The sequence below is a fragment of the Anas platyrhynchos genome, chromosome 8, assembly GCF_047663525.1.
Source record: "Anas platyrhynchos isolate ZD024472 breed Pekin duck chromosome 8, IASCAAS_PekinDuck_T2T, whole genome shotgun sequence".
Taxonomy (NCBI): Eukaryota; Metazoa; Chordata; class Aves; order Anseriformes; family Anatidae; genus Anas; species Anas platyrhynchos.
In genome coordinates this window covers 19,637,581-19,655,049 of record NC_092594.1, presented here as the reverse complement: position 1 = coordinate 19,655,049, position 17,469 = coordinate 19,637,581, and the positions used below count along the sequence as shown (strand labels likewise).

Below are 17,469 nucleotides of genomic sequence, written 5' to 3'. Positions count from 1 at the left end.
GCAATCAAACTGGCTCTAGGGAATGTGCAGACTGCTGCCATGTGCCTTACAACAAGCAGCTGAGGACACAAGTTGACCAAACTCTCAAAGCTGATGTTGGCCCAGTACTATGTTGTGCTTAAGTAGCCTGAGGAGACAAGTCTCCTGCTACCAGGTTCTGGAGATGGCCATTGATTCATTACCTAAACTGCTCTCAAAGCAGATTCCACTACTGTTGGAATAATGGATATAACAAATACTGTCATGACCAGTAATATTGAAGCTTCAGATGAGAATGCTTCAACCAAAGCCCCACTAAAGATATGGTGGGGTATGCAGGTGATGGAACAAGCATGGGAAGACTACATGATGATACACAGGTATCCAATGTGGGAGAGAGGCAATCTGTGATCTAGCCAGGCAATGAAGTAAGCCACGTGAAGGGTTGCTGGGTTTGTACATGGCATCTACAGCCTTACTTTTTGTCATCAGCTTCAGTTACAAATGGCTATCAGTTCCTCTTTAGCGGAACTCTCAACCTAGCACAAGCATTTAAAAATTCTCTTCTTGAAAGCCACCTGCAAAGCTTAGATGCTCAGATGCTACAAAGTGAAGCCTTCTAGATGACAGGTCACACTGCATTTGCAGGTTACATGTTTTCCTATGCAGTGTAACAATTTTCACCAGTTTGTGTGGAAAAGAGTGGTATATGTTGTAAAGTAATCCTGCATCGTACCCAAAGAAGATACTGGAATGGTTTATCTCTGCAGCAGCTTGAAAAGGAGGTACCACAGTAATGCGCTACAGAAGATCCATTCCAACAAGTAATTCCTTCCAATTGAGCTACTAGAAAAACTAACTTCACAAATTCCAGGTGTGAAATGTGTTATACTCCTAGGAACACAGCAGCAACCAGTAGCAAGAACAATTTGGCAGTTGGAGGAAAAGACAAATTTAGAGTTGCCTATTCTGTTCCTGAATTTCAAGGCTCATTTCAATTTTAATTTGGATTTTGTAATGTTGACTAAACTTCTGCACCAGTCATAAGACAAAATGTTCAGGAAAAGAATATTTAAGCAAACAATTAGCACGCTCATTTCTGCCACTGATAGATTTATCCTTTTCTCCAGAGAATCAAATGGAGCTTTGAGTTCATTTTATTTGTTCACTTGTTACTGAAGTGTGACAACCTCTAGGATAAAGTTTGGTAACTCCCAGTAGGTCTCTAGAATGTGACTCACTAGTTATTGCGAGCGCCTTATACAACAAATCAGAGATGACGTTTTCTGTGTACAGAATGTAAAAGCTTATATAACTTCATGAAGTCTCGTGAAATTCATGCACATATCTCCTGGATGCCTGCAAGCAGTTTCTTGTCCCCTCCTGACCTGCTGGGAAGCAGCCTCAGCACTAAGACACGCTGCGGCACAGCCTGAAGACACAGGGACTCACCTGGCCTCAGATGGGCATGAACAGGCAAGCTGGTTTCACTGCAAACATCATTGGTTTCGGTAACACCGTGTGGCTGCAGTTCTTCTCTTTGTCACGCCAGAAGCAGCAGCAGACTGAGCTACCAAGCAAGTCTGATCCGAGTCAGAAAGTCTCTTCAAACATGCATCAGGGCAGCAGAAGGCAGGTTGATGCTTCACTTTATATTGCATCCCAGCATCATTTTAAAATCAAACCTTTAAGACCTTGTTCTAAACTGAACAATGTCACTAAGATCAGCACTTCCCCCAACACATGCACTGTCAGTACAGATATATGATTGTTACCACTGAAGGAATCTGTTGTTTTGACAAAATGACCCTCAGCAGATTGAGCAGGTAGCGTAGGTGCTTTCAAAAGCTGCCACAACTGAAACACTTGCCATGGTTTCTGGAATGAGTTTAGCCCCCAGGACGTCCAGTGTGCACTTCTGAATCATGGACCTTGTCCCCTTCTTTCCTTGCCAACAGCCTCAGAAATCACAGACTAGAGGACACTTGCTGAATACCCACAAAAAAGGTAAGACACATGAAGCCCAACAGACCTAACAGGCAAGTCCTTGACTGCTGCATGCCCTGCCCCAATTTCAGAAAGGCTCGATTTGAAGTGTTGCTGTGAACTTCAGGCTCATTCTTCGATGAAAGGCCTGACCCTTGCCTGTGCATTTGAATACTACACTCAATTCATGTGCTAAAGATAATCTTGTAGCTAAGCTCAAAGAAGCTGCCCAACTCCACCCTAAACATGTCATGTATTTGCACAAATGGACTCTTTCTGAGTCACTGTAGGTTTTTGATAGAGCAGAGTACTTACCCAGAAGAATCTATTAAGGTAGGACCTTGCTTTCAGCTGGAAAACATTAATTCACTTCCAAAAAGGCACACTGCCTTCTTGGTCATTAATATCACATCATTCTCCTAGGCTGAGTGACAAGGCAGGCAAGTCACCCAGATCTGAGGAAGCATGAAAGGCTAGCTCTACAGAGAGATATTTGGAAGAGAGAAATCACTGCTCCAGTTACTGCAAAAAAATCAATATTTCACTGGACAAGGATGGTCTCCAAAGCAGTCCTGCTTAGACACAGAGTATATTAGCAAAATTGAATGATGCTGATAAAGAAGCCACACGTGACCCTGAACTGGAAGTGCATCAGGGCTGTGCAGAGATTTTAAGGGGTGATGGAACAGTTGAATAATCAAAACAAAGCTGTTGACATAGCAACAGGAGCCCTTTTCATGTTGTACGCTGTGAAGCAGAATCATTAGTTTTGTGGCCTTTCAACAACAAATGGAAGGCTCCAGCGTTCAAAGCCAGAGTATGACGCTGCTCTGTAATGCTGTAGATGTTGCAAGATTTTTAAATAGCATGCAAAACCTTCTAGGCAAGGGCAAAACCATCTTGGAAGACCAACCACATTCTTGGGAAGTGTTCTGGTACAGCAGCATTGTACAAGTAGGGAAATGAGGGGAATGAGGAGGAGAGACAGAACGGGCAGAAATGCACGAACAAGAGAAAGGTAAAAGTCTCAGCACTACGGAGAGACTTCCCCAGTGCAGAGGGTCTCAAACTGTGAGGCTGTAATTTTAGGTAAGCATTAAAGTCAACATAAATCAGCACTGTCCTGTGTTTTCCCAGGTCAGTTCACCTGAAACCATGCTGTCAACGGTTTATGACAATGCAGTAAGACCTGACCATGGTTAAAACTCACTCACCAAAACCATTAATCTCTGAATATGTCATAGCTGTTCTGCTGCACCTCTCCATCTACCTGTACTGCTTCCACTTGTTTGTAGAACTCTTGGAGAGCAGGTGCTCTGTCTCGCATCTGTGCAGCACTGAGGAGCCCCCCTCACCCCCAAAACAACCTACCAGATTTGTGGGTCCCACAGGGGAAAAAAAAAAATAGCATTCAAGAAGATGCATCCAGTGTAAGAACTTTGGAATCTGAAGTTTTGATGATCTGATCTCCTAATATATGGGAAATAAAAGGTCAGTGGTAGCTGCTGACAGTACCACAGCACGCCACGATAAAGCATTGCTACTACAAAGAGCTATGCTTAGCTCATCGAGTTCGCAGACAGTCTGATCTCACCCAGGCTGCACAACTTGGCCATTCAAGCTGCAAACTGCATGTATTCGCAGCCTTTTTTTTTTTTTTTTTTTTTTAAGAAGGGAAACAGTACTGCTAGAAAATATATAGGTTGAGGGCATCAGTGCTGTTGCTGAGGCAGAACAATAACAACTTTGGTCATGATTTATATAGCTAATTTCAGGATAAAGCCCTATCTATTTTTAAAAAGAAAAGACCACAAAATTACCTGATTTTGTATTCGGCAGTGATTACAGTTTATACTGCACAGTGTTTCAACTCAGTAAGCATGCAAATAGAATATTTTATTGAAGTAACAGACAAAAGGGATCTTTTCTTCTTTATATGCCCTCTTCACTGCAACAGATTTTATCAGGTTGCAGTCAGATGTGATAGCTTTCTTCTAACCTGAAGTGCCTGTCGAATTTTAGGAGAATTATTTCCTAAACCAAATATTCATTTCTCTCCTTTTTAGGCTCCTCTTCCACTTTATTGCTCATTTGTTCTGTTTTAAGTCACAAAAATGATCTTCTGGTCATCTAAAAGCTTTCAGAGCAAAGAGCCCAGAGAAGAAACATCCATCACCAATATTAGATGGTAATCCTGGGATTTGCTTCTATAGTAGCAACTAAAGCACAGTTTTCCATGCATTGAACTCGAAGCCCACCCAGTACTTCATGCTAAAGGAGCATTCCCCACACGGAAGCATAGTGTTATCACTTTTGACCACAGCTGTATCTAAACCAGAGCCCCACAGCGACTGAAGCAGAGGCTTCAACCAAGAAACCCACAGCTACAAGAGATTTCAGTTCCAACCCACATCAAGCCCTTCTCAGGAGATTTTGTTTAAGACTGACACTTCATCTTCTCATGCTGCTGCTAATAAGGGCAGGGACCTGCCCAGGAACTCAGCATGGGGAAATGGATGACCATTTCAACAGGCTGCTGCATCAGCTCACCTAATTGGTACCACGTGTTGGTAGACCTTCTGAAATTTTGGGAAGATATGAAGATACTTAAATGGAATTCTTCCAAAATTGGAGCAAGTCTGGAAGTACAAAGCTACCTCTGCATATTTTACCCAAGCACAACTGTATGGCAACGCTGACAGAAGTCAGCCAAGAGTCAACATTTTACTAACAAATGAGAAGGGATCCATAAACTGAGACAAGGTAGAAAGAATCTTAAGATAATCATCCTGTTTTTATGGAGAACACAAGGGGGGGAACCACCACAGAGATTAAAGGAGAAAGCTGGTCTAGTTGAAGCATCTGATTATGAAGGCTGACTTCAAAGAGGCATCCTGAATAGATGGACACAAGTGGGCATGATGCTTTTGTCAAGGGCAGAGCAGAACATTTCATTAATCAAGATGTAGAAGAACAAGGCCTTACAAAAAGGATCGCAGCTGTAGGGAAAGTTGAAGTTCCATCAAATCAACAAATAGAAGTATACACAGGAGCAGTACTGATGCTTAAAGACTGCACAAAACTCTGCTGTGAGCACAGTGTTAGTAAGTCTCAGCTCCTTTATCACTGGATAAAGCACTGAGAAAGTAGTTGACATTCTCAGAACTGGAACTTCAATAAGCAAGCCCTGGCAAAGACAAGCCAACTTTCTAAAACTGCCCCTTCTAGTGGTCAATGAATTAGTGTCTTGTACTGCTCATCTTTATTCCTACAGAGGCAAACAGGAACCTCCAAATTCATGTGTCCAAAGTGTGTGCATTAATACTGCTTAAAGAAAACAGCTTTTACTCTTCCTTTACAAAGATTAGAGTTCACATGACAAATCACACTATTTACAAGTTATATCACTTCTTTCCATAGACTGAATGAAGTTAGTAAACAAGATCATTTGGAACTCATGGAGGAGAAAAAAATCTGTCTCTGCCATAACACATTAAACAGGACAGTGCCTACTTTCATATTCTACACAGAACAAAAACTTTCTGCCCTCAATTTTTCAGTTCAAAAATAAAACCACCTTTTAAGACCCCAGGATTTTTAATTTCACATATTTTTCACATGTGTTTATGGCTGAAAGATCAATTACAATTCCTTTGTGGGAAATCATTCCCATCAGTTCAATTACTCCATGTAATTGTTTCAGCAATCATAGTTAAATATCCATTTTAATTTTTATTTAAAAACTTAATTACCAAGCATCAAGCAGATGTAAACACTTTAAAATTTTATCTGCTGTCTCCCTCCATGTTCTTCCCCAGTGCAAGTACCATTTTACCATCAGCGTTCTCTAAATCTCAAAAACACACGTGTAGTCATCTAAAACTTCCAACTAACCCATGGCACTCACTAATGCCTCTTTTCCAAAATAATTTGAAGACAAGACCATTGCGGTTCATCAGGCACAAGCATGGCCTGATGGATAGACACTCTGCTTTCACCTTATGTGCCCTACAGCTCCAAAAATCTTCACAGATTTATCTGTGCCTTGTCTCCCCTCTGCCTTTCAGGTGGAAAGGAATCCCAGTTACTGATTTATCAGGAAGAATTCTGTATTGTGGTGCTATTACATATCTATTTTAATCAGCAGCTGATTCATTTGGAGCTGGTGCTCTCATCTTTCCCTAGAGCCTCTCACAGATAGTCCCTTTCATTCAAATGCTGCTAGTAGGTATTGTAATTCAATTCTATTCTTGCATGTAATTCACTAACCTTCAGCGAGATGCCTGTCAAGCAAGTCAATATTTTACACTCCAACTTGAATCCATTTTTGCAGTGTATCAAAATGCAAATTTATTTTTTCTCTTCTAAGAGTCAAAATTTAAGTAGAACCAGACTGGAAATTGGAACATCTAAATGAAATGGCAAATCAGTGGTTGCAAGAATGTGATCAACATATCTCCCGAAGTCCAGAGATAGCTGGTGCCTTCAGAACATCTAGTTACAAGCAGATTAAAACTCCCCGAGGAGAAAGGAAATGCAGAGTTGGTTAAACATTTATAATAGGTACCTCTGAGTTTCAGTTGCTGCACGACACAGTTTCCTCCCAAAGTGATATCTGCTCTGCTTTCAAGTCTTTGTATTATTACCAAAACCTATTTAACCTAAGTGAATAGAAGTCTCACCATGTCTTTCCCATTGACTACTTTAAAAAAAAAAACAAAAAAACAACACCACACAACATTAACAGAGATGCTTTGCCCAACATAGAAAACATCATCCATCCACAGAGACTACAGTTGCAGCTATGGGAAACAAGTACAGCCAATCTTTTACAGCATGCCTTGACCAAAACCAGTTAAAACCATGCCAAAACCAGTTAAAATTCCCAGTATGGTTTTGTAGCTTTCATAAGCAATGCTATAAATCAGGAAGAACAACTACCATGTTAACATATTAACCTAGCTTCCAGACTCACAAACCTGAGATTTGCCTGGTAACCTTAGCTATCTCAATAAATACACTCTGACTTGCTTTTGTGAGTTTTTATCTCTGATAGACACCCAAATTAAGAAGTTGGACTGCAGAACAGAACTGACACTTGAGTATCATCGATGTCTTCTGGGTGACTGCATGCTTGAAGTCCTACTCAGAGGCATTTTAACTGCAAAGACACCTCAGTTCTGGGTACAGCAGCCAATCTCAAGTCTCCTGAAGAAGCAGCTTAAAGCAAGGAAGAAACAGCATTTCTTTCTCAGAAGACCCTTTTACCTACCTGCACAGCCAAAAGCTAGGTGATACCTAGAAGAGGGGCTGAATTTCACACAGCACACATTCGCCTTGGCCTCAATGCTTGCTACTGAATTGTCCAAGTTGGTAGACCACAGCTTCACTAGAGAAACAAAAAGAGAGAAATGAATAAACAAAAAACAAACTTTATCTGAAAGGTGTAAAACATAGTTCCTTTATATGTAAGATTCTGAACAACCTCAGTTACCAAGATGCTAATGATCTGAAAAGGTCAGATTGCAACCAATGGCTAGTGAGCCTGAGAACACTCTCAGGTACGTACACATCAGCATCTCTTGTGAGTATGGAGAAGGTCCACATCCCACGCAGCTGAGGGCTTCTTCGGAGCAGGTGACTCAATGCATGTTATAATCTTACCATTTAAGACTAGAGGACTACAGATTCATATAACCGAGAGCAGGAAGACTTATGCCCTTTTTGTTCCTTGTTTCCTAGCCTGGCTGTACAAAACTCCATGCTCCAAAGCAGAATTGCTTTGCACAGAATAAATACACCTAATTGTATGCTTAAGCACAGCAAGTAAGAACAACTTGTTTTATTCTCAAGGAACTGGCACAGACAGAAAAGAAATCAGTATGCTAGCTTCCTATGATGATATATTTCCTTAGTACAAAGGACTCTACTGTTTCGTGAGACTACTGTGTGAACATTGATTTAACCACATCATACGGAGTGAGCTCTTCCCCTTATGTACTGGCTTCAGGGCTTCCCAGGAAAACCAACAGAAAATACCACAGGCTTTTCAAAATTTAGCTTTCCCCTCCCTCCACAAAAATTTTCAGCATCATTTAACCTTAAAGATGAAGACTGTTAGGTGCTCCCCACATAATGCACCTTATTTTTAAAAGGTGCAGGTGAAACGCTGCCCTCAGTCTGGGCAAAGGGAGCAGCACACTGGCATCAACAGGGTCTGCTACAAAGACTTCAATCAGACAAACATTATCCCTTCCCCCTCTTCTTGATGAGGGGGTTGTGTAACACTTGAGTGTCATGAACAGCGTGCTGAGGAGTAGGCAGAGCAAGATAGAGGCTAGAGCTAAGGACTGAATATGCAGGAGCTACCCAAAGGCTTAAATCCTTTAAACAGCTCCAAGAACTGCTTGGGCTTCTTCAGATCTGTAGCCAGCAGGTCCTCTGCCACCTTTTGAGAGAAAGCTCACTTTGGAGGTGAAGGAGCGAGCAAAAATGGCAAAAAGGACCAGGAATAGTTTCCCCAGTGTTTATTACCTCAATAAACAAATGAGGTAATAAGTAGCCTGGCTGCACATACCCCCACCCTTAGAGTGCTCCTCTATGCCTCCTCTCGGCCATTCGTTCCCTGGAGCTTTGAAGGAGAAGCAAGACTTCCACATGGATTACTCAGACATGTTTTAGACAAGGTTTTACACAAGGAAAGGGAGGAACATTGGCAGGTTCATTCTAAGGCACTTTTTTTTTTTCTTAAGTAGTCTTTTTTTTTCTTAAGCCAGCAACAGAACACAACAAGATTGTGCTGTTTCTGACCATACGTAGGAGAATGGCTTCAAGAATGAAGGAAATACATGACTGCTCAGAGTGCACCACTCAAGCTTTTTAAAATACAGCCCTGTTGGCATCTGACAGCTGCCTGGAACCATTATAAAGCTGCACGCAGATACCAGAAACAAACACTGATGCATGCTGTATTTGCATATAACTATTATGTAAAATTCAATGAAAACAGCCCCCAACCTGTTGCTGAATTTTCAGAAATAAATCCATCCTTATTTACCTGAGCTATAATACCGCTCTAGCTACATTTCTAAATCAAACAAACAGCCTTACAAGCATAGCTTAAAATGCTCTCTGCTCCCAAGTGAGACTGGATGATATACCTCCCCAGTGTGTTTCTGCTGGGGGGGGGGGAGGGGGGCAGCAGAGAAATATAGAGCCAGGAAAAAGATAGTTTGGCACAGTAGCAAAACATCAGTATTTTGCTTTAATAAACAGAGATGTCCAGTCTAAGTTGCAGTGGCAGTAGAGGACAACACGTTTAGGAAAGTGACAGCATAGGGAGCAAATAAGGTTGTGATTAGAGGAGGAGGATGCTGGCAGACAATACCGCTTAAACCTGAGGTGTGCAGGGAGGTTAAATGTTCTCACCATCCAGAGCAACGTTCTGCCCAAACCTAGCACTGAAAACATACTCTTGCCTCGGAGTCTTCTATCTACTTATCGATACTTAAAGCTCTGTCCAAGGCGGACAAGTCTCTTCTTGACACCACCTCTCCTCTGCTAAACAAATGGCCGTTGGGTCTCAGTTCTGTGGCAGAAGCTAATTGAGGGCTACGCTGCAACTTGGCTCATTTTTGGTTCAAGTCTTCAGGTCATAAGCTCAGCCATTTACCCTGGTGAAGAGACGACCTGTGTGTTCAAAGCCATCATAATATTCGTTACCACTGACAGACACAGATTAGAGTCTGCAGCAATTTCTGTGATCTAACTGCTGTGGGATACGCTAAGCTCCAATTATATCTTAGTCAGTGCCATAAAAAAGGATATATGCGACATCTAACAACGCATAATGAAACTTGTCAAGTTTTACCTGGAACTGTCCATTATTTTTGCAAAAAAGAACTGACAGGTTAATAAAGCATAATTCATAAGGGTAGAGTTTATTTGCTGTAGCTTTCAGCAATTTTGCTGAGGTCGAGGCAGTAATTATACAACACACAGATGTCTTTAACACTTGGAATTGTGTAGATGAGGCAAACAACCATCTGAGATCGACAATTTCTAAAACACATGTTCCCAAAGTGTATGTCTCCTAGTATTGCTGTTACTGACAGATATACCTACATGGCCAAGTGTCCCTTCACCAAAAAAATAAGATGCTGCCTCTTAAAAAAAACTCCCCCCTTTGAAAAGTGTCAGTCTTTTCAATATTCTTTTTATTGGGTTGGAGCTTTACATCAAGCGTGTCAGTTTATAAATTCATCTTCCATAGCTCAGTTCTGTGCCCCAGCACCGACAGAGGTGTAATGCCTGCACTGCAGTAGCCGAAGGGGTCGATGTACCCAGCTGGCACGCTGAAGGTAAGGGCAGGAGCACGGTGTAAACTGAGGACTGTTAGCAGGCAACGACTTCACAGCATCCCTCCTTGTCCACACAAAGCATAAGACAGTCAGTCAGGTATCTTGGTTGCCACTTTAACTATCAGCATCATCTTGACCTTTTGAGGCACTCCCTGTTGAATACGACCCTCAAATCTCCAAGAAATTATTGAACTGCTATTAGGCAGGAAAATGAACAGACAAAGTTCAGCCTGGTATTTTAAGAGCAGTTAAAGCAGCAGAAGCTGAAGGAGCTAGCTACCTTTGAAAATGAAGCACCAACGCTCTGAACATCCTCAAAGCTGGGGTGCAAACCCTGACATGCAGCTCCCAGCAATGCTGCACTCTTTCACAAAGCCAGCTCAGCAACCAAATTCACGGGTGCTGTGAAAAACAGCTGCAGGACCGGCACCTGTGGTCTCATTTACCAAGGCTGCACAGAAATAGTTCTCCTTTTTGCAATGCAATAGTTACCTGCATTCCTCCTTACCAAGAGTCAAGGAAAAGTAACCTCCTACTGCGGCTCTGAGCCTTCAGGTGCTCCTGCTCTGCTCCACCTCTCCATTTTGTGCTGGTGAGAGTGAAGGGACTACAGCTAACAAGTGACATAAAACCAGGACTCTTCCTTTAGTTTCTCAAAGTTGCCTGCATTTCCATGTGTTTCGGAGAGCTTCAAAGACATCAGAAGAAAGAATAGGTGCTTGACTGCTCCAGAATTGGTCACTACCCTAGGGGAGGCTGAAATTCTACCCACAGGGCATTAGGTAACATCTTGCTCTCACTGTCTTGTGTCCTAACTTCACCCCGACCAGCAAACTGCATTCCTGGTCTGGAATAGAGAGCAATACTGGATTAAGAAACAGCTGCAAGTCTGCACTGGCTCCAGCACTACCCCAGCCCTTTGATACTGATTGTATGCCTTCACAGAACTAAACCTTCTCCGCTGAAATAGCACAGCTTCACCTTTTCCTCCTTATGGGAGGAATCATTGCTCCTGCCATTACCAGATACAAAAAAGAACTGAAATTAAGACCACGCACTTTCCCCAAACTGCTCATAGCACAAGTAAACATTTTATTTTTGCTCACTGCTGTCTCATGGGCATACACTTTGGATCTCCAGGGACATACTTAACTACCTTTGCCCCTTTAAAAGGGAAGGGGGTGACAACCATAGATAAAAGTGAGGTTTTCATGCACGCAGTTATTCCAAATACAATAATGCTTCTATGCTCTCATTATCTGCTATTAAAGTACAAAGACCTTTCACAAATAAACATCCCGGATCATCTTCAACTAATGAGCATGATGCAGGACCCAAGAATACCCAAGGATGTTGTTTCCAACTATAGCAGAAGCATTTTATCCCTTGTGATACTCTGTTCATCAGCACCCCCTTTGCTGTGTATGAGCCATGGCAGAGCCTATTCTGAAGCCCTGATGATAAGATTATTAATCTAAAAGCTTCTTTCCCAATACATGCCTACTGAGCACACTGAGTGCTTTAAAAATTAGCCTCTACCTTGAGAAGACTGAGAAGAGACAAGCAGATACACAGGCATGCAGGAAGAACTGGCAAGGCTGTCACTTTTTTGCTGGCTTGTCCTGATCACTTGACAAGAAAATTTTATGCCCATGCTTTCCAGGGAAGCACGAAGAGATTAGCTCCAATTGCTCTGGTCACATCAGTATCTATCAACACTGAAATTTCTTGTTAGAAAGCCCAGTGCAGCCTCATGCAAGCAGAGAAGTAAAAGAACAGGAAGGTTACACAGCTCTTATATTTCCCACCAGACACTGTACCTGGCCAAACATGTCCTTAATGCATATTCAGAGCTGGCCAGAACAAAATTGAGCACTCATTAAGGTAAGCAAACAGATTAAAAAATATAAGTTAGGCAGACTTATAAGTTCAGACAACTTATAAATGTGAGGAAAAAGTAGCAACTGACTCTTTCAGTATGATGACTGAGATGGAAGTTGGACTCCAGAGTCAGTTTGATTTGGGTGTTTGCTGCTATTGCTCTGTACCTTAAAGACTTAAAAGCTGTGCTTATTTCAAACACTCACAGAACTCCATTAGTCTCCAGTTGCTTATTATGTATGCAAATCACAGGCAAACCGTGGTAGGAGCAAAGGATAAAATGTTCTAGGCCAATTCTGCTCACCAAAACCCCGGTGTACCTTCAAAAGACCTTCATGGATTGAAGGGTGAGTTATGTCGATTTGCAAATGCTGCTACAGTCATTTCTAAGGAAATACTACACTTTTAGAAACTATTACTGAAAAAGTGAACTGTTAAACTAGAGACAAGAGCTCTTCTTGCAGCTGGCTTTGCAGGACAACTTGTTAACATGCTAATAAGTGTGTGTCTACCTGGAAGATAAGCTTTTTCAAATGCATAGCATGAGGAGGGGAGCAGAGCGATGCAAAGGCTGATAATTTACAAGGTGAATGTTCACTCACTGCATTTAAGCACAGAGAAAACTCTCCACTTCAACCAGAAGGAGGCAAGTGTATCAAAAACATCTAAAAAGCACCTTAAATATAAAATAATCATTAAAGCAATGCTGTAAATGAAATTACCAATGACATGAAGAATGTCAAATGTATTTGAAGAATACTAATGCAGTTTTCTTTTGAAACAGAATTTAAAAGCATTCTGCACAAGAAAGGTTTTCAAGGTTTAATGGATATATAAAATTTATCATTTCAAAGCAGACCATGAACAGCTCTGTCCAGAGCTGTATTAGCCCATCTAGGAGAGCTCATCCCTAAGGACTATGAAAGGGACTCTACAGCTCCTGCTGCTTAATAACTAAATTTGATCTTGTAAACACATTACAGATGAAATCTTGTTCATTAGGGATGAAGAACGTTACGTATTCTTCAGTGCTGTCTTTATTAGTTTCCTACAGCTTCTTAGGAAAGGAAGATTTTCCTACCACTATGTTGGGAAAAGGCTGCCTTAAAGGATCTCCAGAAGCCCTTCGACAAATGAGCCCTGGAGCACAGAAGTTGAGAGCTTGTCCCAGCGCTCCCATTCAGTCCACGGCCCAGCTCCATTAAACTCTTAGAAACACCCTGCACATCATGAAAGCAAGAGGCTTCCTACCATGCACAATCGTTAACATTGAGAAATACAGGTAAAAATATGCCTTCTGCTGTTTAACTTCTGCTTTTTCACCGAAAACTGAATTTTTGAAATACAAATACATGCTGCTCTTTTAAAAGGCCCAAAGGCTTTAACTCAACAAGCTTAACTAATGTTAAAACACATTTTGCTTTGTTTAGTGATTTGGAAAATGCTAGAGAGCATACTACCTGAAAATTGTGAACATCATACCAAGAAATCTTAATCCAAACAAAGCCTCTCTTTCTCTAAGTTCTGAATAGTTTGGGAATATCTTGACACATTACCACATCAAGTACAATATCGAAAGCAGCTGAGGAATCAGCTACCTGAAATATCACATTTTTATGCCTCAAAGGGAATACACAAAGCACAAGCCTTCTGCACAGAGATGGGAAAAAAAATACCTTTTGCATCATCAGAGCCTGAAGCCAATAGCTTTGGGTCCATCAAGTTAAAGTCAACACTCCAGCACCTTTTCTCATGTTCCTGTTTAGAGAAAAAAATATTGCATGGTAGTGAGTTGTAATCTGATAAAATAGTAAAAGAAAAATGCATGCTGTTTGGTATAAATCATCAGGAGATTCCTGGCCAGAAAACTTTAGTATACTTAGCAGTTTCTCAAGAAAAGCCTTTTCTCCCAGACAGACCAATGCTTGTATGGCATGCTAGACATGCCATGAAAGACGACAACAGCAGAACAGCAATTTTGAAAGTTAAAACTAATTTTTATTTGTTTATTTTTACTTTTGTTTTTAAATCTTGAAGCAATATTGAGTTCAGGAAATAAACGTTAAAGATCTGTTTTCCCAGCACAGTTTAGCTGCTGTTCCACTGCGTGCTGCCAATTATTGTAGTAGAACACAGCTCTATCTCCCTATAATGATTAAGATGTGTGTTCATAAGCCATTCCAAACACCTCTTCTCTGGAAGTCCTGGAAATCCTCACTTTCCTATTCAATTGGGAAACAAAACTTCTGGTGTCTAATCCTGTTTTTCCAAACGCATACTTATAAGCCTACTCCTCTCCAAAACACAGAAGAGCTGTATCTGCTATGCTGGCATATCCCACGTGGAAGCAAACCACTGCATTGAATAAATCTTTGTACAGGCCAGCAAGACAATAACATGAAAAGCTCACCAGGATAAAGTCACTAAAGGATTTCTAATACATGTGAAGCAGATGTCACTGTGGATGCCTTTAACTATGTAAATCCAAATACAAAAAATTCCAGTGATCTGATAAAGAAGCAAAATTAGTTTGTTTTAACACAAGCAACAGCTGGTCCCATCCAGGCTCATTATTCAGTCTTAAAGAAATGCAAAAGGCATTTGTGAGGAAAACAGACAAGATTTTGTCCAGTATAATTTGTTTTTAATTGAGATACGCAGAGGATTAATGAAAACAAGCATTATAAATGGCTAAAACACAACAAAAGAGTAAACAAAGCCTTAAGTAGGAATTAAAACTTAATTGAACTGTCAAGAAAGGAGACCTGAAGGCTAGCCTGCAGTTCATTGCCACTGACCACTTTCAATGCAGTATTCTACCTACGGAAGACCCTGCAGCACTTCCAACCTCTCCCTGAATGGGCTGTCTTTTTTTTCCAGCAGCCTCGTTGGTCTGATCACAGGGCCTCACTGCTGAGCTCAGTCCACTTGTGTGCACACGCTGCTTTGCTAAGTACAGAACTACATCAGGAAGCCTTCTGCCTACTGGTCCCTTCTGCCAGACCTACCAGTTACACCTGCATCTTGCTCTTCTGCTTTACAAGCACCTGCAACAGCAAATCACTGCAGGATTTTACAAAAGGCTTCTGACAAAGACAGACATGGAACAGGTATGGAGAGAGAAAGAGGTTTCTAAAGAAAGGCAAGACAAAAGTTCAAGAAACTCATTTCTCCCTGTACAGATTCCCTGCCTATGAGCAGCAGCAAGAAAACATCAACTGTTTCATGCCTGTAACAAGAAGATATAGGTGACTCCCTCAGAGGACTACAGCTCCATAAAGCTGTATGGATGAGCCATTTGCCAAACAGAAGCAGAATCTATTTTGCCTTGTGAAGCCCGTAAGCCTACTGCTGAACAAAAAGCTGCATCTTAGCCCTAACACTGCTCCCCTAACTCGGTCTATAGCACAGAAAAGTTGTTCACTGACTGTACATTACCTGGTAGACCTTGGATCTTTGTCCTGTGAACCCATCCCACAGGATGACGGTGCCTTCATAGTCGCTGCTGGCTAGCAGGTTCTTGTGGTAACTACTCCAGCTGATACAGCTAAAAAAAGAGACACAGTCAGTCTTACCTTAAACCATACCTTACAACAAAAAAATCATGCTTGCAATATGTCAGTCAGTCTGTTTGCGCAATGTTCAACAAGGGATGATCTTGAAGGTCTTTTCCAACCTAGATGATTCTATGATCTGGTCAGTCACCTCACTGAAACATTTAAGAGGTACCAAAACCAAAACCCACCGGAAACATAGCAAACCTTCCACCATGAGCTAGAAGAAAAGCTTTACTTGCTTGAGTGATGTCAGTTGCTCCAACAGGAAATACTAGGATTTATTTGGTTTTGTTTATTTTTTAAGATACATCCATCTCTAATACTGCTGTTGTTCTGCTGCTTGAATTCCACAAAAAGCTCAGAGCTCAGGGTTTGATGACTTCGTCTCTTGCCAAGAGCTACTACTTTTATTACTACCACAAGGATAACTACTTGCCTAGCAGAAGCTATACACGCAAAACATATAGCTGCGTGGAGGACAAACCAACCCCTCTCCCTACAACACACCCAATGGCAAACACATACCTACACGCACAATGAAAGCCCATGACTTCTGATAAAGTACTTTCAGCTATCTGCACATGGGGGGAAGCCCTCCTTCCAATTCAGAAGGGAACAGCAGTTTAGGAGATGTTTCTTACCAGGAAGGATATTGCATGGCTTATATTTTAAGCTGAATTAAGTGGCTATGTAAAACTAAGCGACAATCCCACTGACAAACTCTAACTGCTAGCAGACAAAACAAGCGCAACAATACTGCCAAGTCACATTCATACTGTTCTGGCACTATGCCTCCACTCTGCCTCCTGAAAATCTGACAGAGGTAAGCAAATTTGTAATACTTGTTCACCAATTTTTGGACCATCTGGCACAAAAGCACGCCAGTTGGTATCAGCTGTGATGCATGTAGCAGAAACTGAACTGACAGAGCCAATTCACGCAGGTCATCAAACAGCTCTGACACAGTTAACTAGATTATGGCAGCCTTAAGGCCAAGTTTTAACCAACAATAATGCTGGAAGTCCACGTTCCTGTAACTTTTTAGTAATCCTTCGATTAGTGCAGCCACGCTTTGAAGTCCGATGTAGATACATGGAATCCCTAAGGAGCATTTTCACCTTGGCAAATTCTTGGTTCCACTAAACACTTGCATCCTGTTTTCCTTAGGAATCAGGCACTTGCAGAGGGGAAAATCCTTTTCCTTTGTTAAGGCAGATAAAAGATGTAAGCACTATTGTTCTTTAGCTGAATAACTACAAGCAACTCTGGTGTCCTATTCCTGACCATTCTCTAGCTTACCGGGGCATGAATATAACTTTATAAATACAGGGGGACTATGAACACCAACTGCAGTCACAACTGATTGCTACATTGCTGTGGCACAAATAAGTTTCTTTGATTCTGGAGCAGCTGAGTAATTGGAGGCAAGAAACTCAGCTGGTTTCTAAGAGAAATTTGAAGAGAGATATTTGAAGAGATGTGTGAAAAAAATAATGCACTGTTGGTGCTCGTATCAACGGGAAACTTCACCAGGTAATCCGAAAGACTTCCAGTTCTGACATGCTCTGTCTGTAAAAGTTACTCCAACTTAAAACACAAGACCAAGTCATCCAACAGTCCCATTTTCCCACAAGTCTCCCGCACCAGTGCGTGACGCTTGGAAAATGATTCCAGGGGGCTCCCTGAGGACAGGTGCAGTGCCTGCC

General features: G+C 41.5%; 1 protein-coding gene across 3 annotated transcripts in view; it reads right to left on the bottom strand.

Annotated features, from left to right (window-relative positions):
- COP1 (COP1 E3 ubiquitin ligase) overlaps window positions 1-17,469 on the bottom strand; it is a 124,382-nt gene that overhangs the window by 46,142 nt on the left and 60,771 nt on the right. For 2 of the 3 annotated variants that reach the window (XM_027462374.3, XM_027462376.3), the window contains exons 13-15: window positions 15,645-15,753; window positions 13,883-13,964; window positions 7,238-7,354 (exon numbers count right to left, since the gene is read on the bottom strand). In XM_027462374.3, the coding sequence (XP_027318175.2) occupies window positions 7,238-7,354; window positions 13,883-13,964; window positions 15,645-15,753 (308 nt within the window). The remainder of the gene's footprint in view (window positions 1-7,237; window positions 7,355-13,882; window positions 13,965-15,644; window positions 15,754-17,469) is intronic. The other variant, XM_038182924.2, reaches the window with a different exon arrangement.